At 50.4% G+C, this 24,445-nt stretch overlaps 1 protein-coding gene across 1 annotated transcript in view; it reads right to left on the reverse strand.

Annotated features, from left to right (window-relative positions):
- Window positions 1-8,961: 8,961 nt before the first annotated feature.
- LOC112551341 overlaps window positions 8,962-24,445 on the reverse strand; it is a 23,135-nt gene continuing 7,651 nt past the window's right edge. Inside the window, exons 7-19 of the mRNA XM_025211830.1 lie at window positions 22,865-22,969; window positions 19,672-19,764; window positions 19,230-19,313; window positions 18,320-18,409; window positions 17,878-17,931; window positions 16,278-16,340; window positions 15,060-15,176; window positions 13,611-13,724; window positions 12,424-12,513; window positions 10,612-10,692; window positions 10,266-10,319; window positions 9,573-9,664; window positions 8,962-9,040 (exon numbers count right to left, since the gene is read on the reverse strand). Coding sequence (XP_025067615.1) covers window positions 8,962-9,040; window positions 9,573-9,664; window positions 10,266-10,319; window positions 10,612-10,692; window positions 12,424-12,513; window positions 13,611-13,724; window positions 15,060-15,176; window positions 16,278-16,340; window positions 17,878-17,931; window positions 18,320-18,409; window positions 19,230-19,313; window positions 19,672-19,764; window positions 22,865-22,969 — 1,116 coding nt within the window. The remainder of the gene's footprint in view (window positions 9,041-9,572; window positions 9,665-10,265; window positions 10,320-10,611; window positions 10,693-12,423; window positions 12,514-13,610; window positions 13,725-15,059; window positions 15,177-16,277; window positions 16,341-17,877; window positions 17,932-18,319; window positions 18,410-19,229; window positions 19,314-19,671; window positions 19,765-22,864; window positions 22,970-24,445) is intronic.

Here is a 24,445-nt window from a genome sequence, read left to right on the forward strand (position 1 = left end):
ACCCGGCCGCCGGGTCACGGCGCGGTGCTCGGCGCTGCACAGCCCGGCACGGAGGAGTCCCTGGGCTCCTTTCCCTGCCCGCCCGGCGCCGGGACAATCACCCGGGTCGCCTGTCCTGGGAAGACCCCTCCTGTCCTGCTCGCTGCTCGGCAGGGTCGGTCTTGTTACTATTGTTGTCTATTCGTATTAGAATAAAGGATTATCTGCAAAATCTGTAGCATATGCAAAAGGATTTGAGGGCTTTCTGGCTTATGAGGCTGTCCACGCTTGTTTTAAACAGTGAATGAGGAATAGAAACCTTCACCTGGGAATAAAAAGTAATCATTATTGTTGTTATCTGTTATTATTACTATCTTTAAATGGCAGCTGGTTTTCCACACTCAATGGAGAATACAAACTTCCTCTTCTCTACCTCCCCTGCCCCTTGCTCCGAAGCCTTGGCTGAGTTAACTATGAAACCCGGGTCACTCACCACAAGTCGCCATCCATAGTCATAAACTCTTTGGTTGTGTTTGGGGTTGAGATTCTGAGGTGTAAAGAATCCCTAAAAAAAAAAATAAAGGCAGCTGCTTTGAGGGGAGATGGGGGAAGGAGCTAAGGGGAAGCCCAAACTTGAGAGGACAGACACACACGCACTGCCCTGGCCCGCATTGGCGTTGCTGGCAGGGAGCAGTCAGGCTTCCGTTAGGAGACCAGACGAGGCTTTTTCAGGAGCCCTGATGCAAAGCACCCCCTGGGAGGGGCTGATCCTCCACAGTCCAGTCAGTGCCTGCACGGAGCAGATCTGGCCCTTTCCCCGCCCCCAACACAGAGAAGGAGCAAGGTGGCGAGTTATTAAACAGCCCAGTGTGAACAAACAAACCAAGCCCAAACCCCAAGCCGGTATCTTCAGGCATTTGCAGATCTGTCTGGGTCCAAACCTGTTGGGTTTGTGCATGAGGAAACGGTGCCAGGCCTTTATCCCAGTCTGACCACGTCTGCACTGGGGCTGTGCCAGTGTCGCTGGGCAAGGGAAGCGCATCCCTCTCCCCTCCTCAGAGCAGGCCTTTGTGTGTGTGTGACTGCCCCGAGGTCATGGGCATTACCGCAGGGAGCCATGCACTGCTCCTGCCTCATAGCCTTTGCCCAGAGCCATGGCATGAGCACAACATGCCCAGTGCCCACAACATAGGGTTGTCACTCATGGACAGGGAGGGCTGGGATTGGGGACATTCAGGCTCCATCTGCACAGGGCTGCCCCACCTGGGAAGGAACTGACCCCAGGGAAACCCTGGGTTCCCTGTTGCTTGGGGCTCTCCCAGGGACTGGAGTTCAGACACATCATGTGGTCCCCACATAACACTCTCCGTGTTGTGTCAGGAAATGAGGTGCTGCTGGCAGTCATCATGTTGTGGGGACCTGGAGATCTATCCCAGACCAGAGGTACAGGGGGAGTTAGGTTCCCTCACCAGAGCTTCTTGCTGGAAATCACTGGTCTGATGATAACAGCTGTGGGTGGATACAGAATGAGAGAAATCAGAAGTGCAGACACTGTATGTTACTGGTACTACATCCTGGAGTTTTGCTGTGAGTGTGTACAGGTGTGTCCATGTGTTCACGGAGGTGTTGACATGCATTGCATACATGTGTATGCATACAGGGGGGCTAGTGATTAGGGCCACGAGGACTTGAAAGGAGACGCCACTTTTCAGGGAGATTTCAAGGACTTGTCCAGGCTACTCTGCCTCGGGCGTGGGTGGGGGCAGAGCAGGGCTGGGCTTTCACTTGGCCTGGACATCCCCCATAGTGTGACAGTGCTGCCCGGAGAGCAGAGTTGGGGGAGGTAGAGGGAGGGGTGGGAAGGAGGACAGACAGACATCCCCATCTAATGCTTTGGTGCAGCCAGAGTCTGTGACTGGTGTCCACTCACTGGCCACTGGATGGGGCAGGACCCCACAGCAGGGAGCAGCCCCTGCTATGTGCCCCCTGGTACTCACTGGCCCCTGGCAATACAAGTGGTGGCCTTAGGTCAATTGAAGGCCCTCCAAGTTCAATGAAGAGCGCTCCAAAACCCGGCATCAAATTCAGTCTTTACTGGAACAAAGCAGAACAGCTGGTTACACACAAGTCTGGCAGGGTGGGGCCTATGTCGACAGCAGCCAGGCCAGCACCCTCCGGGGGGACAACCTGAGAGCCACAGACCCCAGGCCAGGCCTTATGGCAGATCAGGGCTGAACCTGGGGCCCTTCCACCAGGCCAGGGATCATAGAATCATAGAAAATTAGGGTTGGAAGGGACCTCAGGAGGTCATCTAGTCCAACCGCCTGCTCAGTGCAGGATCATCCCCAACAAGATCATTCCAGCCAAAGCTTTGTCTAGCCAGATCTTAAAACCTGCAGCGATGGAGATTCCACCACCTGTCTAGGTAACCTGTTCCAGTGTTTTATTACCATCCCAGTGAGGAACTTTTTCCTAATATCTAACCTAAACTTCCCTTGTTGCAACTTGAGACCATTGTTCCTTGTTCTGTCATCTGCCACCACTGAGAACAGTCCAGCTCCATCCTCTTTCAAACCTCCCTTCAGGTAATTGAAGGCTGCTATTAAATCCCCACTCAATCTTCTCTTCTCCAAACTAAATAAGCCCAGTTCTCTCTGCCTCTCTTCATATGTCATGTCCCCCAGCCCCCTAACCATTTTGTTGCTCTCCACTGGACTCTCTCCAATTTGTCCACATCCTTTCTGTAGTGAGAGGCCCAAAACTGGACACAGTACTCCAGATGTGGCCTCATCAGTGCTGAATAGAGGGGAATAATCACTTCCCTTGACCTACTGGCAATACACCTACCAATGCAACCCAGTCTGTCATTAGCCTTCTTGGTAACAAGGGCACACTGTTGGCTCATATTCAGCTTTTTGTCCACTGTAACCCCCAGGTCCTTTCCTGCAGACCTGCTGCCCAGCCAGTCCATCTTCCAGGTGATTGATAACAACATTGAACAAAAACAGCCCAGGACCAACCCCTGGGACACTCCACTTGATACTGCCAACTAGACATTGAGCCATTGATTACTACCCTCTGATCCCAGTGCTCCAGCCAGTTTTCTATCCAGCCAGTCTGTTTATCCAGCCCATACTTCCTTAGCTTCCCTGCAAGAATCTTGTGGGAGATTGTATCAAAAGACTTGCTAAAGTCAAAGTACACCACATCCACTGGTCTCCCTGCATCCACAGAGCCAGTCATCTCATCATAGAAGGCAATCAGGTTGATCAGGCATGGTGAATCCATGCTGACTGTTCCTACTCACCTTCTTCTCCAAGTGCTTAGAAATGGATTCCTTGAGGATCTGCTCCATGATTTGTCCAGGGCCTGAAGTGAGGCTGATTGGTCTGTAGTTCCCTGGATCCTCCTTTTTCCCTTTTGTAAATATGGGCACTGTGTTTGCCCTTCTCCAGTCATCTGGGACCTCTCCTGATCGCCATGAGTTTTCAAAGATGATGGCCAGTGGCCATCCCATCAGCCAACTCCTGCAGCACTCTTGGGTGCATCCAATCTGACCCCATGGACTTGTATATGTCCAGCTTTTCTAAATAGTCCCTAACCTGTTCTTTCATCACTGTTGGCTGCTCATCTCCTCCTCAAACTGTGCTGCTCAGTGTAGTAGTCTGGGAGCTGGCCTTGCCTGTGAAGACTGAGGTGAAAAAGTCATTGAGCACTTCAGGTTTTTCTGCATCCTCTGCCTCCCCCATTCAGTAAGGGACCCACAATTTCCCTGATCCTCCTCTTGTTACCAACATACTTGTAAAAACCCTTCTTGTTACCTTCTTGCCCCTTGCTAGCTGCAACTCCAATTGGGCTTTGGCCTTCCTGACTTCATCCCTGCATGCCCGAGCAATGCTCTTATACTCCTCCCTAGTTATGTGTTCAAGTTTCTACTTCTTATAAGCTTCCTTTTTGTGATTTAGTTTACTAAGTGAAGAGTTCCCAGCTAAGTCAGGCTGATCTTCTGCCATACTTGCTGGTCTTCCTGTGCATCGAGATGGTTTGTTTCTGCACTCTCAGTAAGGTTTCTTTAAAGTAGAGCCAGTTCTCCTGAATGCCTCTCCCCCTCAGACTGGTTTCCCAGGGGATCCTGCCCATGAGTTCCCTGCGTGAATCAAAGTCTGCTTTTCTGATGCCCAGGGTCCTTACTCTGCTGTTCTCCTTCCTTCCTTCCTTCAGGATCCTGAACTCAATCATTTCATGGTTGCCGCTGCCCACATTGCCATCCCCTACCACATTCCCCACCAATTCATCTCTGTCACAAAAAGGTCAAGAAAAGCATGGCCCCTAGTTGGGCTCTCCAACACTTGCACCAGGAGGTTGTTACCAACACTCTCCAAAAACTTCCTGGGCTGCCTGCACACTGCTGTATTGCCCTCCCAGCAGATGTCAGGGTGATTGAAGTCCCCCATGAGAACCAGGGCTTGAGATTGGGAAACTTCCGCTAGCTGTTTGAAGAGAGCCTCATCCACCACTTCCTCCTGGTCCAGTGGTCTATAGCAGACATCCACCACAACAACACCCTTCTTGCTCTCCCCTCTAAACCTTAACCCAAAGTCTTTCAACAAGTCCATCTCCACTTTCATACTGCAGCTCTGAGCAATCATATGGCTCTGTTACATAAAGTGCAACTCCTCCTCCTTTTCTCCCCTGCCTGTCCTTCCTGAACAGTTTGTACCCATCCACGATAGTGCTCCTGTCATGCGAGCTCTCTCACCAAGTCCCTATTATTCCAAACACATCATATCTCTGTGACTGTGCAAGGACTTCCAATTCTTCCTGCTTGTTTCCCAGGCTCCGTGCATTTGTGTACAGGCACCTGAGGTAACTAGTTGATTGCCCTGATTTCTCAGGAAGTACGAGAGCACCTCCCCTGTTGCCTGCTCCTGCATGTTTTTCCTCCAGGTCTCTCACTTCCCCACTTACTTTGGCCTTGGTCTCCATCTCCTGGTGAACCTAGGTTAAAGCCCTCCTCACTAGGTTAGCGAGCCTGTCTGCACAGACTCTCTTCCCTCTCTTGGTCAGGTGGATCCCATCTCTTCCCAGCAATCCTTCTTCTTGGAACATCATTCCATGGTCAAAGAAGCCAAAGCCCTGCTGGCGACAGCATCTGTGCACCCAGGTATTGATTTGCAGGATGCACCCATTCCTGCCCGGGCCCTTTTCTTTTATCAGAAGGATTGAAGAGAGCATGATCTGAACCCCAGACCCCATCACCCTTGCACCCAGAGCTCTGTAGTCACTTTTGATCCACTCAGGGTCTCCCCTGGCAGTATCATTGGATGAGCAGCACAGGGAGCTCATCTAGTCAGAGAGCTAAATGAGTCTCAGTAATTCCCAACTCAGCCTGTCGCCCATCTCAGCTGGTCAACATGGCCATCTGGGCATGATGCCCAGGGCGGGAGGGGAGGCAGTAGCCCCTCGGACACAGTGCTGGAGCCTCCTTCACTCCTCTGGACTCTGTCACAAGACCCATCACCAATGCCTTGTGTTGCTCGTCCTTGCTTTACATCCCCAGCATGCTTTGTACTGGCATTAGGCTCTAACTGGGACAGTTACTAGGAGCTGTAGCACTGACATCTCTGTACTCATGGCAGCACTGTGATCTTGGGGCTGACAGACAAGAAGACAATGTTCCCATAACAGTGAAGTTTGCCTTCCCCCAGAGCTGCAGCTGTATGTGACCTAGATCAGAAATGCCCGGACTCAAAGCAGGCTCCAGAGGAGAGAAACAAGCAGTCTAAAGTGAGGGACAATGAACGTGGGATGTGCTCACTCACGTGGGATGTGCTCCCTCTTCCCCACCCAGGAGCCATTGCCATTCTTTGGAGGGGTCATATAGGACCCCAGGCCTTACCAAGGGGGCGGTCTCCAGAGCTCTCAGCACCAAACTCATTGGGCTGCACTGGTTTGCACTCCTGAGACCTTACTCAACATGACCAGTGCTTCCCAGAACAGAGGGCACCAGCTCCTGCACACACTGCTCTTGGTACCATGGGCCAGCAGCACTGATGCATTGTTGAGCAGCCCAGGCTGTGCCATGTTTCGAGGGGTCATGCCAGGGTCACACACAGGTCACAAGTGGGGAACATTCCCATAAATGTCGCTCATGGGTTGGTCAGAGAGGGCTCGTGGCCCTTCCCGTGGGATGCAGCCGCCAGAGCAGTGTGGGGCCGGGGAGCACAACACAGGCAAGAAGGTATCCCTGCCGCAGAGAGCACATGGGCAGTGACTGGGTGGGCAGAGATGGACAGTGGGCCCATGGGAGCAGCAGGACTGTGGGGCGGGGGTCACTTTTCAGTGACCATGGGGGTGAGTTGTGCCCTGTGTCTTCTGATGGAGCTCGTGCGGTACCAGGGCTGTGTGCTAAGGGAACTCCCCATAAAGGAACACATCTCCCCAGCAGCCTGGTGCCTCCCTGCTACCTCTGCACACATACAGATGCCAGCCAGCTCCTGGCACTTAGCTGAGAAAGTCACCAATGAGGGGAGCCAAACCCCTTGCCTTGGAAACCCAGCTGTGCCTGTGTGTTACCTCACCCACTGCTGTGCTAAACCCCTCCTGCCTCTCCAGGGAGACACAGCTCTGTGCCACCCACCCCTGTTTTAATTCTTGGTGCTGATAACTGAACAGACTCCCTGCTCTTGGGGACACACTGGAAGGAAAAGCCAGGTCTCACTCTGCAGTCACCCTGGGCAGTCCACACACAGACCTCCAGGCAGCGGGGCTGAGCACTGCTCAAGTCAGATGACAGAATCCTAGAGCAGTGGGGCCAGAAGGGACCTCCAGAGTTCACATCTAATAACCCCCTGCCTGAGGCAGGATCAGCTTTGTCCAAACCATCCCAGATATATCCACTGTCTAGCCACTTAGCAAACTACACAATCAGCCCTATCACATCAGACATAACACATGAACCTGCCACAGCTGAAGCTGAGGGGTGACCCCAGCACCTTAGACTGGGGAATCTGGAGGTCATTGGGAGAAAGAAAGCTCTAGAGACTGGACTTTCCACTCCACTCACTTAGGTTTATTCAGCAGACAGCACACACTCCCCATACCTAGAAATGCACTAGCTACCTTGCAAGCAAGTCTTGTTTCCTACCCTGTTGATCAGAGAGCCCAGGGTCCAGCTGGGCCGTGCAGGGGGCAGTCTAGTAATACAGCAGTCTAGTAATCCACCCGCCCTTTGCATCCAACCATTATGCCTTTTGTTATTTGCATCTTCATTACTTTCCCCATGATGGTGGCTGCCACTACTGCCCATTTAGAGGTCATTTGCATCACTGAGGTTTTGCTCTTGGGTCTGTCTCTAAAACCCTGTTGGCACAAATACCCCCAGCCAGGCAGACTTTTCTGACTACACTTTCTCTCTTTCTGAACATCTTCATCCCACTGTCCCTGACAAAGTTTCTACTTTGACCAAATTTACAGCTGCTTTAACTAGCTAGTTGCTTTTAGTTTTTTAGTTGCATAAGCTCAGTTACTATGCAATGCCTCACAGAAGTGGACAGTCAGTTTTTATGGTTACAGGGGGACCACAGCAGCCAACATCTTGCTGCTGCAAAGATGGTTAAAATGGGCCTCTCCTAAAATGCAGGGAAATGCAATGTCACTCTGAGCCAGATGGGGGCCCTGCCTTCACTTTGAGGGGGCAGGAGTATGGGACTCACCAGCCACCTACACACAGGCACTGCTGAGGCAAGTGCTGGTGTTGCTGTTCTCTCCCCACAGGTACACTCCCCCACCCTGCTGGAGTGAGCCGAACAGCGGGTGCAGGATGATGGCAGATGCACAGTGATATCATGGAGAGGGGTGGGGCGTCACCCTGAAAACCTGCCCTTGTCACTTCCCACCAAGTCCTCCCACATAGGGGCAGCTCCAATGTCCACTCGCTCTGATGCAGTGCAGTGCTGTGCAGGAGGGTTTGCACAGCTGTCCATGGGACTCCGCAGGCACTGCAGGGATCTGCCCACCCAGAGCAGTGATGCTCACTGCAGTGGAGCTGCCACCAGCCAGGGAAGAAGCCCTCTTCCAGGCCAGCTTCTCAATGCAGCTGGGAAAGCTGTGAGACCTGGCTCTGCTTTGCTGTGGGACTCAGCCCCAGCACTGAGACAAGAGGGAGCCAGGGAAGAGAGACAAGAGTACAGCGGGTGCTGCAGAGACAGCAGAGGGTCCTGGCCTCTCCTCCTGCTGCAGACACTTCCGGTTCTTCCAGGGGTGCAGTGGTGTGGTCACACCCCCACATCCACTGCATAGCTCATATGCTGATGACACTGATTCCCTGCTGACCCAGATACCTGGGTGTCCTTGTGAATCAGGGCAGGAACTGAGATCAGACCATACCAAGGTAGCAGCCACTGAGGACTTTTTAGGTCCACAAAACAGGAAAGCAGAAGGCAGCATCCTCTGCACATGACTGCACACAGGCTGTACCCCAGTCTGTGCATTCCCAATGCATTTTCCCTCCCACCTTCCAGAATGTGCCAAGGCCTGAAGGAGATGTGCACCAGCACTGGGGTAGAACAGGAAACCAGGGGTGGTCCCAACCATATCTACACACATGGCATGGCTCCACACAGAGGGAGCAGGATGGAACAACTGCTGCTTTGTACCCAGCTGTCCCAGATAGATGTCAGTGCAGTTGCATTTTATGGACAGGCTACAATAAATGGCTACATCTGTCTAAAGAAACACAGAGGCACATAAATAACCATCAATGTATATATAATACAAGGCAGTGCATGACAATGCAAAATAATATGAAATAATAAAATACAATATTACATAAAAAATACAATACAATATAAACTAACCTAACCTAACATAATATATAAGGGGAGCGGAGAGGCAGAGAGGGTGGTGAGGGATGGGTCTGAGCAGGGGGAGTAGCATTCAGGTGCTGATTTTCTGCCCTAACCACCTGCAGATTCATGTTCCTCACAGCTGCTCTCTCCTCCCTACACTGTGCAGCCCCCCACATCGACTCCTCCAGACTTGATGCCCTACAGACCAGATCCTGAAACACAAAAAAGCAGCAGAAAAACTCTCAGCAACTTCCCAGGTGGCATAGGAGGGGGAAAAAGCAAAGGGTGATGTATAGGGATGAGCAGAGACCACCATGCAGCTGGAATTGCTTGTCAGGCCCTTTAGCAAATAGTCTGAGGACAACCTTGATGACATGCAGGGCACCAGCCCATCAGAGCCTTCTTCACTCATCCATCCAGCCCAACTGGCTAGAAGTTAGTCCTGACTAACACCAGCAGAGTCACAAGAGTCAGAACCAGAGAGACAGGGTAGACCCCGCAAGCTGGTGCTGTTCCCACAGCACTGACAGCTACTGCCTGCCTGGGACACATGTTCAAAATCCAGTCTCAAGCAGTGGGAACTTTCCCCAGGGGTAGGGGTAAGCAATGCCCACACAACACCTCCATGCAATGAGGAAGATTTCCCAAGGTGCCAAGAGGAGGCAGGCACCACACCCTGGGACCTCGCCCCACTGAGCTCTGCCACCAAGCAGCCACTGGGATTCTACTGTTCTCGCATCTTACCGGGGGGGAGCTGGTGGCTGTGGGTCCCAGTCTATGTTCCCGGTGGGGTGTGGGAAATGCCGGAGTACAGCCCCTAGGATTTTCTTCAGTGTCTGCAGTGAAAGGCATCATGACACGGCATCAGTAAAAGAGAAGAAAACTCATAGAATTAAAACCAATACAACGCCATGGCCACAGCCCAATCCCCACTGAGCAACACCCCTGGCAGTACCCATAGCTGTGCCTGCGTGAGTGCCGACACAGCTCCCCGATGGGACACTGAAAGCCTCTGGCTCTGCTGCTGACCAGCACTTCCATCCAGCTGTTCAGGTCTTGATCCCTGCTCCAGGGTCCGGCCTCCTAAACCTCTTGTTGCTGCAATCAATTCCTGCCCAGGGCCCCTTCCTAGAAGATGTGTCCTAGAAGACTTCCCCTGAGTCCCAAATCTGGGACTCCTACTAGGTGTCAAGAGACATCACTGATGAGTAACACAAGCCAAGTCTAAGGGTAGAGGTGATAGAGCTGCCTTCAAAACTCAGCCAGCTCATGAGGCCAGCCACTTCTGCTTTACGCAAAGTCCCCATCACTATAAATCACATGAGGGCTTGGAAGCCCCCAATTCATGTAGGTCTGAAGATACTCTCTATACAGGCCTGAGGCTGCATAAAGCAGTTACTGTAAGGGGGCACTGGGGGAGCTGAAGAGGAGACTAACCAAGGACAGCAGTTTTCGGACGCTGTGCCAAGCTACAAAGTTTTTGCCTGGAATCTGGAAACAAAAGAAAGGAAACATTAAAATATTTCAGATTGACTCTCAGTTTCCCCAGTGAAAAGAAACATTCAGAACCAAGTCACAGAAAACAACTGAGAACAAGAGGCCAGCAGAATTCATGTGGGATCAAGTGAATTAGAAACCAGTACAATATAATTTCAGCTGAGATGCCATGTGAAGATGTTCCAACCCACGCACGAGAGGCTAGTTTCGACTGCTTGCTTATTACACAGTCATTGCTGGAGTGCAGGACTGGAAAAGCGGTTCACTGGTAAGAGACATATGATACCTTTTGCAATGACTCCAGGACATACTGGACCATCCCCTTCTCAGACGCTTTTGCTTCACCAGGACTCCAAACTGTTCCTGCCTGGAAAGTTTAGCACAATGTTACTGCCAGGACTGTGAAGTCTGAGAGGTGCCTTGGAGCCCCACTGTGTTAGGACTGGGACAACAGAAAACTGTCCCCCAACCCAGCACTTCCAGTCTCTGCTCAGGTGCTGCAACCGGGATAAATGGAAAGATACAGAAGCTGGTTGTGGAGAACATCTCCACGGGATTTCAGTTTCAACTCTATAAAAGAGGAGGAGGAGACGAATACCTGAGAAGTAAGAATTATTGTGCTTGAGCTCTTTTTTTTTTTTGGATCAGCTGCATGTTTGGAACAGACTGAGACAAGCTTTGGCCCGATATTGTCCACAGAACCCCTTACCTCTCGCATGTTTTCATCGTGGCAACACCACCACTCAAACCCTGTCACAACATGACGATAAGGCACTTTTGTTGGAAAAGATCTGAACTCAGAGAAAGGCCACCCCTGCTGCCTCCAAATCACCTCTTGTGCACACCAGGGACTGTATGTCCTCCTCCCTCAGACGGCCCCATTCTCCCTCACTCACACAGCACGTGGCCGTTAGCTGAGAGCCACCGGGCATCTTGCTCAAACACTCAGCCAAGGGCCCAGCACTGTGTGAGTGAGAAGGGACCAGGGGCTACAGGCAGAGAAGGCAGTCTCTGCAGTGTGCACCTGGGGGTTGTGCGGCGCTGAGTTACTGTGGACACAGGGACAGCTGGCTGTGTCTGCTCTATAAGAAGGGCACTGCACTGTCACTGCCACAAAATCCCAGCCTCAGCCCTGGAGCAGCTCCCGGCCCAGCCATGTGCCCTGCCAGCACCACTCGGGCTGGTCTCCATGGAGACCCTGGCCTGCGCTGTCACAGCCCCACTGCTCCTGGGGTCTCCATGGAGTCCGGCTGAAAATGCTGGCAGGGGCAGCTGGGAAATAGAGTCCAGCCACCGACTAGATTTGCCATTTTCCCCACCCCCGGTTTAGATTACGGTTTGTATGGGATGGTTTGGATAGGGTGGACCCTGCCTCAGGCAAGGGGTTCGGCTAGATGTGACCTCTGGAGGTCCCTTCCAGCCAAACATCTCGTGACTCTATGACTCCACCAAGACAACTCGTTTGATTAAAACCAACACAATTCCCTAGCCACAGTCCAATCCCCACTGACAGGCACCCCTGGCAATGCCCATGGATGTGCCCGGGTGAAAGCTGACACAGCTCGCAGACTGGTGCAGTCAAAACTGATGACTCCATTGCTAACCAGCACTTTCTTCCAGCACTTCAGCTCCTGGCCCCTGCTCCATCATGAGGCCTCCCAAACCTCACACAGTTGCTATCAGTTCCTGCCTAGGGCCCCTCCCCAGATGATGTGCCTAAGGCTTCCTCTGAGTCCCAGCTGTGGGGCTACTAAACACCAAGAGACATTGCTGGTAACACCCCCCTAATCTGAGGGTAGAAGTGATGGAGCTGCCTCTGAAGCTCATTCAGCTTCACCCAGGGCCATGTGACCATCTGGGTCTGCTCTGGGCTCCACCTGAGCCTGGCACAGGTCCCTGGTAGTACAGGGGAGACCCACATCCAGGTTCCAGTACAGGGAAGGGTCTCACCCATACAGTGGCTATGGAGAAACTGGGTGCTCTTGTAGCAGCTTCCCAAGAAGCAGGACAAGGACATCTCCAAGCCAAACGGTGCTGCAGCCAAGAAGCTGAATAAAAATTTTCCACATGAACCAGGAAAACTGAGTCTCAGACTCACCGACTCTTCCAATGAACAAGGCAATTCATTGGTCCTTCTGCTGGTGCCCCTCCCTGACATCCTGGGGCTTGGATCTGGAAAGAGGCAGGCCTGGAAAGTAAAATACAGAGTTAGCTCTTGGACTCTGACAACACAGAACTCCTGGAGGGTCCCTGGGGTTTGGGTTGGGGCAGAGGGAGTATGTCCCCCACTATCCCAGCTGCTCCTGATCCAGGGCCAGAGCTGCCCCAGGCAGGAAGAGTCCAGTGCCCGTTCATTGGGAATAGCTCTGTGAGCATCTCACAGGTCAGATTTAGCAAAGCACTTTGACAGGGACAACACCTAGCTCCAAAATGCTTTTCCACCCAGTAGGTGGATGCCATAGAATTGGTCCAAAGTAACTTTCCAGGCTCAAATGGGGATTCTTAGATATCTGGGAGGAGACGGGGGGGTGGGTAATTTGTTGCATCTTGTAAGTTCACAGACAAAGCATTTCTGTTCTGACCCTGCAGCTCTTTCCATGGGGCTATGTCCCACTGAAGCCAGGGGGATTCCTCCTCTGAGGAAAAGCCATGCATGGGGCCTTGTCACTACCTTCATAGATGTTAGGGTCGGAAGGGACCTCAATAGATCATCGAGTCCGACCCCCTGCATAGGCAGGAAAGAAATATCATGCACCTTAGTGCACAATATTTAGTAATGAGGGCAGGGGGTATATTAGTTTCCCAGACAAGACATTTGATGCACACTGGAGACTGCCAGACCCGAAAGCAAAGGCCTTCCCTCTGGCCTGATGACTTACTCTTCAGCCATGAACATGGCCTGGAGGAGGATCCTGTCTGATGGAAAATGGGGAAGTAAAGCATTGGGAACAGAGGATAGGATCATGAAGCAATGTGTTCCAGGACGGTCAGGGATGGGCCCTTCTTGTTATCATAGCTAAACAGAGAAGGTCTCAATATCTGCTGGGTAAATTCAACTCCACCCTGCAAAGCAATTGTTCGAGAGCAGTGGGAGTCTTTTTCATGAACCTTGCTGATCTGAAGCCTATGGGCCCTGGACACTGCTGCTTGGCCCGGGTCACATGAAAGATAGCCCCACCCCTCTGCCTCCAAGGAAAGGAGGTGAACATGGGAAACCCTCACACTCCGCTCACTGCTGTCTCTGGAAAACTGTGACCTGGTATTTTCCCTATTCATTTCCCTTACTTCAGCAGATGTTTGGTGGGACTCAGCCAGGCTCCCTCTACAAGCTGTAAAATGCACACAGGGCAACAAGCAGATGTCTCTCCGGGCTCGTCTCTCCTGCACCTTTGGCGATCCCTGAGTGGAGAGAGGGGGTTAGTTGTGTTAGACTGGAGTCAGACAGAAGGCAGGGCAGGAAGGCACCGTCTGTAGCAGTAAGGGTTAACTCCTTTCCTGAGGGTTGACATGAAGACATTGAAAAGGAGCTGTCAGCCATCTTTTTGTGGGTGTTAGTAGCTGCAATAAAGCCCTGTTGAGAGCAAGAAGTCTTCCTGCCTTTTCCTGAGCTATGAAACAGCACACCTTCAGGACTCACTGGTTCAAAGTGACCTGGGATGGTCTTGGGTCTGGACACCTTCTGGAGAGAAATTCTCCCCTAACAGCACATGGGGTCCATTCTGCTCTGAGACAAAAACTCCATCCCGTTTCTCCTTCCTTCCTGACTCAACAGAAATGTGGTGCATTTTAGATTAAACACTTAGTTGCTTTTAAACACTTAAGAACTTTTAATGTAAGGTGGTTTGTGGTCTTGCAGGAGGAAGACGTGTACACTCTTTTGGCGGGACTAGCTGTGGGGATCTCACAGGTCAGATTTACGAGCGCACTTGGACACGGACAACTCCTAGCTCCAAAATGCTTTCCCACATGCAAGTTAGATGTCATGGGATTGGTCCACAGTGTCTTTCTAGCCTGAATTAGGGCTTCATAGATATTCGGGAGGTGGAGAGGGGTAATTTGTTTCATTTTGTAACTTAACAAACACAGCATTTCTGTTCTGAACCTGCAGCTGTGGCCATGGGGCTGTGTCCCAATGAAGCCGGGGGAATCCTCACTTGAGGAAAAGTCTCAGATGAGGCCCTGTCACTAAGCTTCTGTATGGTGTCTAGGGATTAGGGCAGAGGTTATGTCCTTTTCACAGACAGGACAACTGATCCACACAAGAGACTGCGGAAACCCCTGAAGGCTTTCCCCCTGACCTGATGACTTACAATATGGCCATGAACATGAACTGAAGAAGAATCCAGTTTGACAACAGGGAGGAAAAATTGGGAGCACCAAGGAGAGGGTGGCTGGCAGCCTCTCAGCAGAGATGTCACGAAGCACAGGGTCCGGCACTGTCGGGTATGGGCCCTTCTTGTTACTGTAACTCAACTACTACTGTGTACATTCAGCTCCACTCCGCAAAGCAATTTTTCTAGGACAGGGAAAGTCTCTCTTTCATGAATCTTGCTGACCTTAAGCCCAGGGGTTTTGGGCACTGGTGCCTGGGTAACTTGGCCTGGGCCCCCATGAAAGACAGCTCCACCCCTCTGCCTCCAAGGAGAGGAGGTGAACGTGGGAAAGCCTCACACTCCACCCACTGCTCTCTTTGGAAAAACATAACTTGATGATTTCACTATTCATTTCCCTTACCTCAGTGGATGTTTGGGGGGACTTAGCCAGGCTTTCTCTACAAGCTGCTCTAAAATGCACCCAGGGCAGCAAGCAGATGTCTCTCCGGGCTCGTCTCTCCTGCACCTTTGGCGATCCCTGAGTGGAGAGAGGGGGTCGGCTGTGTTAGACTGGAGTCTGGCAGAAGGTAGGGCAGGGGGGGCACCTTCCCGACTAACTGGTTCAGAGAGACCTGGCATTGCTATTGGGCCTGGACATCTTCTGGACAGAAATTCTCCCCTGACAGTGCACAAGATCCATTCTGAGGTGACCCTTCATTTCTATGGGCAACCCATGTCTCAGTTCCCTTGGAAGAGGGGAATATGGTTCCTTTCAGTGAAGAGATTTGTATTTCCAAGACTGTTAGAGTCACATATTGATGTGTCCATACTGAGGTGGTGTTAATTGTCACATGCATGTGTAATCAAGGCTGTTAGGAACATGATAGTGTGAGAGAAGTTTTTATACTAAACTTTTTTCCACCAAATCTTAAGGCTAAGCTAATAAATGTTCAAAGGCATTTCAAATTCCTCCAATTCCATGGCCTAAAAAAGGGGGAAGGGACAGAAGAGATGTAACACCTCATTTCAGTATTTTTAACGTGAGATGGTTCACACCCCAGCTGCTCAATAACTTCGTGTGAGGCTTTACCTGAACATATTTGTTTTGAAATGCAGACCCCCAAATTGAAATGGAAATGTCAAAACATTCTTTGACTGCTTAGTTTGCTGGTAATTCCCCCAAAACTAGCTTTGCTTTGGCTGCCAGCCTGAAAAATCAAGTTCTCAGGCACTTCTCATGGACACACAGGGAAGATTTAACTTCAGAACTGAAGAGATATGGGAACGTTTCCCTCAGGCCAAACAAAATGTAGCATTGTCTCTGGCTCAAGGTCTTCCTAACCCAGAAGAACCACTGCGCCAGCACTGCTCAGCTTCCTTTCCAGGACCCAGTCCCAAAAGACCAGCCTAATCCTGAGAGGGAGAACAGCCCAGGTAGGGGCAGAAAACCAGGTGACACCCAGAGACAAGGGACTGTGCCTTATACCCTGAAGGGAGAGGGAGCATTTTTTAAAGCAAAGTTCACTGCACTGCAAATTCCCCTTATGCCTGGAGACAAGCAATCTCCAATGGCAGAAAGTGATTCTACCTATGGAGCCAGAGCAGCACTCACTGTCAGCTGAAAGGGAAGCCAGGGTACCTGGGATGGGGCTGGTTTCACTGCCTGGCCATCCATGAAAGCAGGCTCTTTTTTTGCAGGAGTCTGAAAAGAGAAAACACAAGGAGTAGTCAGACAGTCTTCCAGGGGCTCTGTGCTCCAAGCCCAAGCAAAGCATTAAATAACAGAGAAAACACTGAAGTGAAGCGGCTGTGTCTGCTCTGTGAGGAGAGAAGGGCAAGATGACCGGGTGGTGGAGATTGGGGCTCAGGCAGATGCCAGTCCTTCCCAGAAAACTTGTCTGTAGGCACAGCATATTCCCACAGTTGTTTCCCTGCGGGGAATTTTAACCGGTCGAATAGTTTCCAAAACCTGCTCCCACAGGTACAGGACCACATCTGCTCCACCAGCCAAGGGGAGATTGTGCCGTTAAACCAAGGGGATCACTCACAGCAATTCAAGCCACAGCTACGGCTCTAACCACCCGACAAAAGCCTCCTAAGTTCCTTGGGAGTTTCACCCATCCATTCAGGCTGCCAGCACAGGCGGCAAAACGTAGGGCAGTGATAGGGCAGGGAGGCAGCTCAGCCACGGCCTTCCTGCGGCTGCAGCGGGAGTGGGGAGGGGTGCCCACAGGCAGCAGTGAGGAAGGGAGGGGGGCTAGGGCTGGGGGAAGGGCCGGCACAAGTGCGGCTCCCACCAGTTCCAAGGCTGGCGCAGGGATGGGGCTGGCGCAGCACCCTCCAGGGCCAAGGCTGACGCGTGGCCGGAGTCAGGGCTGGGGCGGCGCCCACTGGGGACAGAGTCAGTGCAATGCCTACCAGGAACAGGGCCCGGGCCAGGGTCGGCACGGTGCCCACCGAGGCTGGGAATGGGGCAGGGCCCTGAGGCTGGGGCAGGGCGCAGTGCTGGGCAATGCCGCCTCCTTCCATGGCACTTCCCCCCACAGACTTTTCTGTGGGGGTGGGGGTGGGGGCATGCGCATGCTCTGCCCACACAATTTTTTTTCACCCCCCCAATTTGTTTTTCTTCCTCCAGGCTCTACTACCTGAGCTTACAGGTTTCAGGCTTGCAGACATTGGCTAACAGCCCCACGATGGGGTTTTATACATGTCTGTACAGAACATGAATCCTCTGACCCTTCAGTGCAAAAGTCTGAGAAAGGCAGAGCCTGCAAAGGGAAAATTTCTGTACAAGGTTTCCTGCATCATGAGCCTGGGAGAGGCTGGGCCACAAACCTCTGCTTCCAGCAATACCAAAGGTCTGATCCCACATCACAAGGTTGGATTTTTTGGCAGGGGGACTAATGTGAGTGATGGCAGTGGCATGCTCCCAGATGGGAATTGGAGGGCATGTTGCATTTCTATCACCTTTTCTCTCTGTCCATGCTGTCCACTTGGCTAGTAGTTGGTCCTGACTAATATCAGTAAAGTCCCATGAGTCAGAAACTTCCATCAGGGACATAAGGTGGCCCCCGTGGGTTACTGTCCTCCCAGTACTGACAGCTGCTGCCTGCTGGGTCACATGTTGGAAATCCAGCCTCCAGCAGTGTGAAGTGTCCCCATGGGTAGGGGTAAGCAATGTCCACAGTCTGAGGGGATCCTAGACCAGGTTCAAGGAGCAACTGTGAAGGGAAACTCACCTCTGCCTGTCCCAGCTGCTTCCCTGACACGGCAGCTTCGCCGCTGTCTCTGTTCTGAAAAGATCGGGTCATTAGCAGAAGGCGCCTTTCATACACTCAGGCACTTGCTGACTAAGGAGTCGTCACTGATCAGTCTGCGCTTTTCCCTCACAGAAACTCCTCGAGATTGCAGATTCTCCACAGGGCTACGTGACCTTTCTAGTTAGCCCTGGACTCCATCTAAGCTTGGTACAGGTCACTGGCCGCACAGGGGTGCCTCGGCACTGAACTTCCAGCACAGAAGATGGTTTCACCTGTGCAGTGGCTAGGGGGAAGCTGGGCATTCACATAACAGTTATCCCAAACGGCAAGTCAAGCACATCTCCCAGGAAAGTGCTCCTGCAACTAAGAGGCTGAATTTAAAAAATGTCCCTGGGCCAGGAAACCTGACTTTCACACTCACCAACTTCTCCAATGGGCGAGGCAATTCCTCTATTCTCCTGCTGGTGCCCCTCCCCGACATCCCTGGGCTGGGATCTGGAGTGACCCAAGCCTGGAAAGTAAAATACAGAGTTAGCTCTTGCACTGCGACAGCACAGAACCCCTGGAGGGTCCCTGGGGTTTGGGTTGGGGCAGAGGGAGTATGTCCCCCACTATCCCAGCTGCTGCTGCTCCTGAACCAGGGCCAGAGCTGCCCCAGGCAGGAAGAGTTCTGTGCCCGTTCACTAGGAATAGCTCTGTAGGCATTTCACAGGTCAGATTTAGCACTTGGACAGGGACAACTCCTAGCTGCAAAATGTTTTCCAACTTGCTAACTGGGTGCCATGGGATTGGTCCATAGCATTTGTGTTCTGACCTTGAAGCTCTGGCCATGGGGCTATGTCCCACTCAAGCCAGGGGGATAGTCACCTGAGGAAAAGTCTTGGATGGGGCCCTGTCACTAAGTTTCTGCATGGTGTTTAGGGATTAGAGCAGAGGCTATTTCCTTTTCACAGACAGGACAACTGATCCACACAGGAGACTGTGGAAACCCCAAAGGCCTTCCCTCTGACCTGATAAGTTACTCCTTGGCCATAAACATGACCGGGAGAAGGATCCTGTCTGACGGACAATAGGGGAGCAAACAGTTGGGAACTCAGAGGAGCAGAGGGCTGGCAGTCTCTGCCCAGAGAGCCATGAGGGAGAACAGCCCAGGTAGGCTCAGAAAACCAGCTGACTCCCAGAAACAAGGGACACCTCACACCCTGAATGGAGGGGAAGCCTTTTTAAAAGCAGAGTTCACATTGTGAATTCTCCTCATACCTGGAGGCAATGGGTCCCCACAGGTAGAGAGAAATTCTACCCACTGAACCACAGCAGTGTTCAACTATCACCTGAAGTGGAAGCCAGAGTCCCTGGGAAGGGGCTTCCTGACCTGCCTGGACATTCCTGGAAGCAGGCTCTTGTTTTGCCACAATCTAAAGAAAGAAAACACAAGTAGTCTGACAGTCTTCCAACGGTTCTGTGCCCCCAGCCAAAGAAAAGCATGAAATAACAGACAAAACACTGAAGGAAAGCCAGGAAACTCAGAGCAATGTATTCACTGGCTTCTTCAGGGTTTGTACCTGTCCTTACAGAAGATAATGGAGAAGAAACAACATATGGAACCCCTTTAACATCAACCCAATCCAATAGCAGTGTCAGAGTCATCCTTTAAAATAAATTCAGTATAAAAATCTTCATCCCACTTCAAGAGGGCAACTGTTGGCTATTTTTAATAAGCATCCTTACTGGTAAAATGAAGTGGTGACATCTTCCACTAAGGGGATTTCATACCTTCCTTCGAAGGGCTGGAGTGTGCTTTGCTCTCCGTGTTGGCATCTTACACGATGGTGCTTGACTTGAGCCTGGCTTGGGCTGTTTGCTTGCCTGGAAAGTGAAGCTTTGTGTTACTTGTGAGATTTTGGAACCCATAAAGCTACCAAGAAGTCCAAGAGCTTAGCAAAGGAGAAGCAGAAGAACATCATCCGGCGCTTAACATGGTGAATCATGTGCTGCAATAGTGAGAGGCAAAAAGATCCAGGGGCCATTTACAGGACAGGACAGGATTTGAAACTAGGTGAAGAGCTAAACAAAGCCCCAGGAAGTCAATGAGTCTCTTTATTGACTTCTGTGGAGTTCTGATCCAGTCCTTGCAGAGACCAGCAGAGAAAACTGGGAGAGGCAATGCATTCATCAGTGAGTTAAATCACATTGTAAGAATATTTCAGCTAAGATGCTGTATAAAGGTGTCCACTCTGCTATTAGAAGGCACCTTTAGATTGATTTAATATAGAACTTCCTTCTGCGTAGGATTTTAAAAGGCTTCATTTCCCTCAGGCCATGATCCCCTGCACTCACCAGCTGAAAAGCAACAATACCCTGCAAGCACTGTGCTCTGGGCAACATCATACTTTGCCCTCCTGTTCCACTTCAGTTGACCTTTCATGTCCTGGGCCTGTGAACTACTCCCAATGGTTTCACAAGCAGCATGTTGCTTGGGATTCATGAGCTGCATACCACTGGCTTAGGGACTAAGTAAGTTCTGTCTCTAGTGGGTTATGGAATAGAGAAAATCCCACACAATTTACTGATTCGTTTTGATGCACTGGCTGGGGGAGTAGTTAGTTGATTGCACGATTTCACAATGATTACACTCTTAATTCATACAACACAATTTTATTTTAAAATTCTTTGCTACGCATATAACACTGCTTAGCTTTAAGAAATATCACAAACATTAAAAACACAATAATTACATATATCAGAAACAATACTCTGAATGCACTTCCTTCCCAAACAATGTTATAAGAATTAATATTACAAAAACAACTACAATTACAACTAAAAGTTAAATTTGAATCAATACTATTATTTTTATAATATACTTACAATCCTAGAATTCCGAGAAGCCAAACACCTAGATATGGTTTAATTCCTCAGTAGTACAATTTAATGGGTTGGCCTCAGTAGTACGGTTCAATGGGCTCGCCTCAGCAATACGATTCAATGGGCTGGCCTCAATACTGATAGGACTATGTCCCCTTCCTTCAGTCCCTTTCGGGCGCTCTGCAGCTTCAGCGTGAACTAAGAGATTCGTGTTCACGGAGAGGGTGGTTCAGGTGATCAGTCTGATCCGGTCTACACTTGCGATTCTTCCTTCGTTTATCTGCAAGTGAAGTTTACCTCCAATTTGGGAGAGTAGGTTACGGATTTTATTGAGTGAGTTGCCGTCTTGGGCCACTCCTACCCAAACCTGTCATTACTCCCAAATTTGGGCTCGGATCTTACTTTACAGATTCTTTTGCTTGGTAATTAGTTTCTTTCTTGACCATTTTAATTACTTTGGGGAACTTCCATACCACTGCAAGTGACCTTTTCTTTCCAATCTTGTCAAAAGGCCCTAGGGTTTGATCTCTCGGAACTCGGGATATTTGCTTAAGGGTCATTTTTAGGTTCTCTTTGTTAAAGGCCTCTAAAGATAAAATTCAAAAGTTAAGACTTTGAGCAAAGTCAGGACCTTCCGCACGTAGGCCAAAACAATGGCCTAGATAAGAAGATAAATCTTGTCTTCCTCCTAAACTGGCTAATGGGCAACTATTACAAACATTAAAACTATTTCATTCAATATGACAAGTTCCACAAAATTGGATTTCACATGGCTTGCAATATAAAAACTGCTATTTACTTGGTCAGACCATAGGCTCATCTGGCCTAGTCTCCCATGTTGCACAGCAGCAAAGTTTGGATGCTGAAAGGGAGAGTGAACCGTGTATGACCAAGGTTTTCTTCCACTGTTCCTCTCTCACGTACATCTTCCAGCATTTAAGGTCTGGGATGTTCTGATTCAGAGCCTGTATCCGTAACTCCGCGCTGAATAGCTACTGATCCCCATTCCACCAAAAATTGTCCAAATATGTCCATGGCCACGTAAGATTTCAATGCAGCCTGCTATTTGAAGTTAAAGAATGCTTAAGTTCTAAAAGGTAACCTCAGTTTTAATTAAACCTTCCTGAGTTTGGACAGACATTGGCTCATGGAGGGACATGGTTTCATCATGTTGGAGTGAAAAATTCGGACTTGTAACAAGAGGGTGTTCCCCGCTAGAGGCTGGTTTATTGGAGCTCAAGGTGAGGGGAAGGAAGTGAGAATGGACAGTGAGTCTAGGCAAGGGGCACACAGCCCTTATGCACTGGGTACAAGATATAGTTATATGAGACCTGTTATGGCAACCATTAATAGTCACTGCTGTGTATAGAGTGGGTGCAGGGATTTCCCAGGACTCCAGGGATTTGGCTTTGTACATACCCAAGTTCCCACCCAGAGCTGTGCGTGGAGGACATTATGACTGTAATGTAACAAAATGATAATATAGGAAGAGTAAAGGCCTTGATTTTCCCACCCGGGCACCCGTGCACATGTTCTACTGAAGCTGATGGGATTCTGCACATCTATTGTTCTTCAAACAAGCTTTGATTTATACAACATGAGGAATATTGCAAGTGAGACTGAAAATCAGACTTTTTGTGGATAACAAACCTCCAGAAGGTTTAGATGTCCAGATCACTTGTGAAATAGCCTACCGCCACCCTAAATGAGCATCCACAGACTGAAGCTACACTTAAAATGTTGAATCCCCAAAGGGACTGTCCAGGAGGAGATGGAAGGAAGTTCCACATCCAAGGTAGAAGACAACAGCTTCTGGACTTGAATGACGGACTTACTTGCAGATCAGTATCCAGCATAAAGCCTGATCTTCCCTGGTATTCAAGGCTAAAGTGCTGCTAGCTGGTAAGCTCATCGAAGGGTCAGTGTAACAGGCATTGATCCAGTGGTAAACTTCCACTTAACAAGCAAATCTTTCTGGATGCAAAAGTTTGCTCAGTCTGTACCAAGGAGTTACTGGGCATGGGGAACTTCTCCCTTGATAGTGTGCTGGGTCCATTATGTTCTGTGATAAAAACCCCTCCCGTATCCCCTTCCTTCCTACCTCAACAGAAATGCGGTACCTCTTGGCCACATTCCCTGAGATGTCTTCCTCAAGGGCATGATGCCCAAGAGTTAATTTTCTGGTGTCTCTCCTATGATGCGACTCCTGCAAGGAAACATCCACAGAGCAAGAGTGAGTGGAATCAAGAGTGAGCCAATGAAACCAACAGCAGGCTCTCATCACACTTAGCTTTCCAAGGACAATCTTTGCATCTCCAGGTGCATGACGGCGGTGAATTATACAGTGGCCCCTAGATGGAAGCTGAGCTGAAGTCCTTCTCAGAATGACAATCAGGGGTGGGCAGAAGTTAAAGGAGTTCAAGTTACTGTGATGGGCACCATTACAGTGGGAACAGCAAACTTCTCTCAGGAGATGAGAATGGACATCCAAGAGAGACTTTCTGTGTGGAAGCTGAGGTGGCCCTTCATGCTCATGGGCAGCCCCTTCTCCAATTACCCTTGGAAGAATCGAATATGGTTCCCTTTAGTTGAGGAATTTGTATTTCAGAGACTCTCAGAAATGCAAGCAGATGCTTCCACACTGAGGTAGTGTTAAGTATGTCATGCATGTGAAATCAAGACTCTTACAAGCACAATGGCAAGACAAAATTCTTTGCACTAAATTTTTTTTTCACCAAGCATAAAGCTAAGCAAAGCATTCTGTGAAGGCATTTGAAAATCCTCCAATTCCATCGCCTAAGAAAATGGAAAAAAGAACAAAACAAATGTAACACTTCAGTTCAGTATTTTTAAAATGAGATGGTTCATATGTTAGCTGAAAAACAACTTTGTTTGATGCTTCACCTGAATGTGTTTGTTTTGAAATGCAAATCCCTAAATTAAAATGAAATTCTTTGACTTCTTAGTTTGCTAGTAATTCCCCCAAACATACCTTTGTTTTGACCACCAGCCTGAAAAATCAAGTCCTCAGACCATAGGCGGTGTAAGAAAAAAAATTGCAGGGGGTGGGGCTGAGCATGCATACGTGCATGCATGCACACACCCCCACCCCCACCATGGGAAAGTCTGACGGGGGAGGGGAAAGGGCCAGGGGGGTAGCGGCATCCCCTGGCCACCTCCTGGTCCTGACCGCACCAGCCTTGGCTGCCACACCGGCCACAGCTGCCTCCCAGCCCCCGCTGACCCTGGCTGCCTTCCAGCCCTGGCTGCGCCAACCCCAGCTGCCTCCCCACCCTGGCCCCAGCTGTGCACCACCCAGGGGGACCCAGAGCTGGGGGCCAGAGCAGGGCCAGCCTTGGCTGCACTGCCACTGGAGGGGACGGAGCCCCTGGGATCCCCGTGCCCGCCTTGTCCTCCGTAAGAACCCCACCTTCCACCGCCTATGCCTCAGACACTTCTCATGGACAGACAGGTGAGATTTAGCTTCAGACCTGAACAGAAACTGTAGCATTTCCCTCATGCAAAACAGAACAAAGCATCTCCTCTGGCTAAAGCTCTCCCAAACAACAGATAGAATCATAGAATCATAGAAGTCGGGTCGGAAGGGACCTTGTAGATCTTCAAGTCCGACCCCCTGCCTGGGCAGGAGGGAAACTGGGCTCAAATGACCCCAGCCAGGTAG

This window comes from Alligator sinensis, unplaced genomic scaffold (genome assembly GCF_000455745.1).
Source record: "Alligator sinensis unplaced genomic scaffold, ASM45574v1 scaffold260_1, whole genome shotgun sequence".
Taxonomy (NCBI): domain Eukaryota; kingdom Metazoa; phylum Chordata; order Crocodylia; family Alligatoridae; genus Alligator; species Alligator sinensis.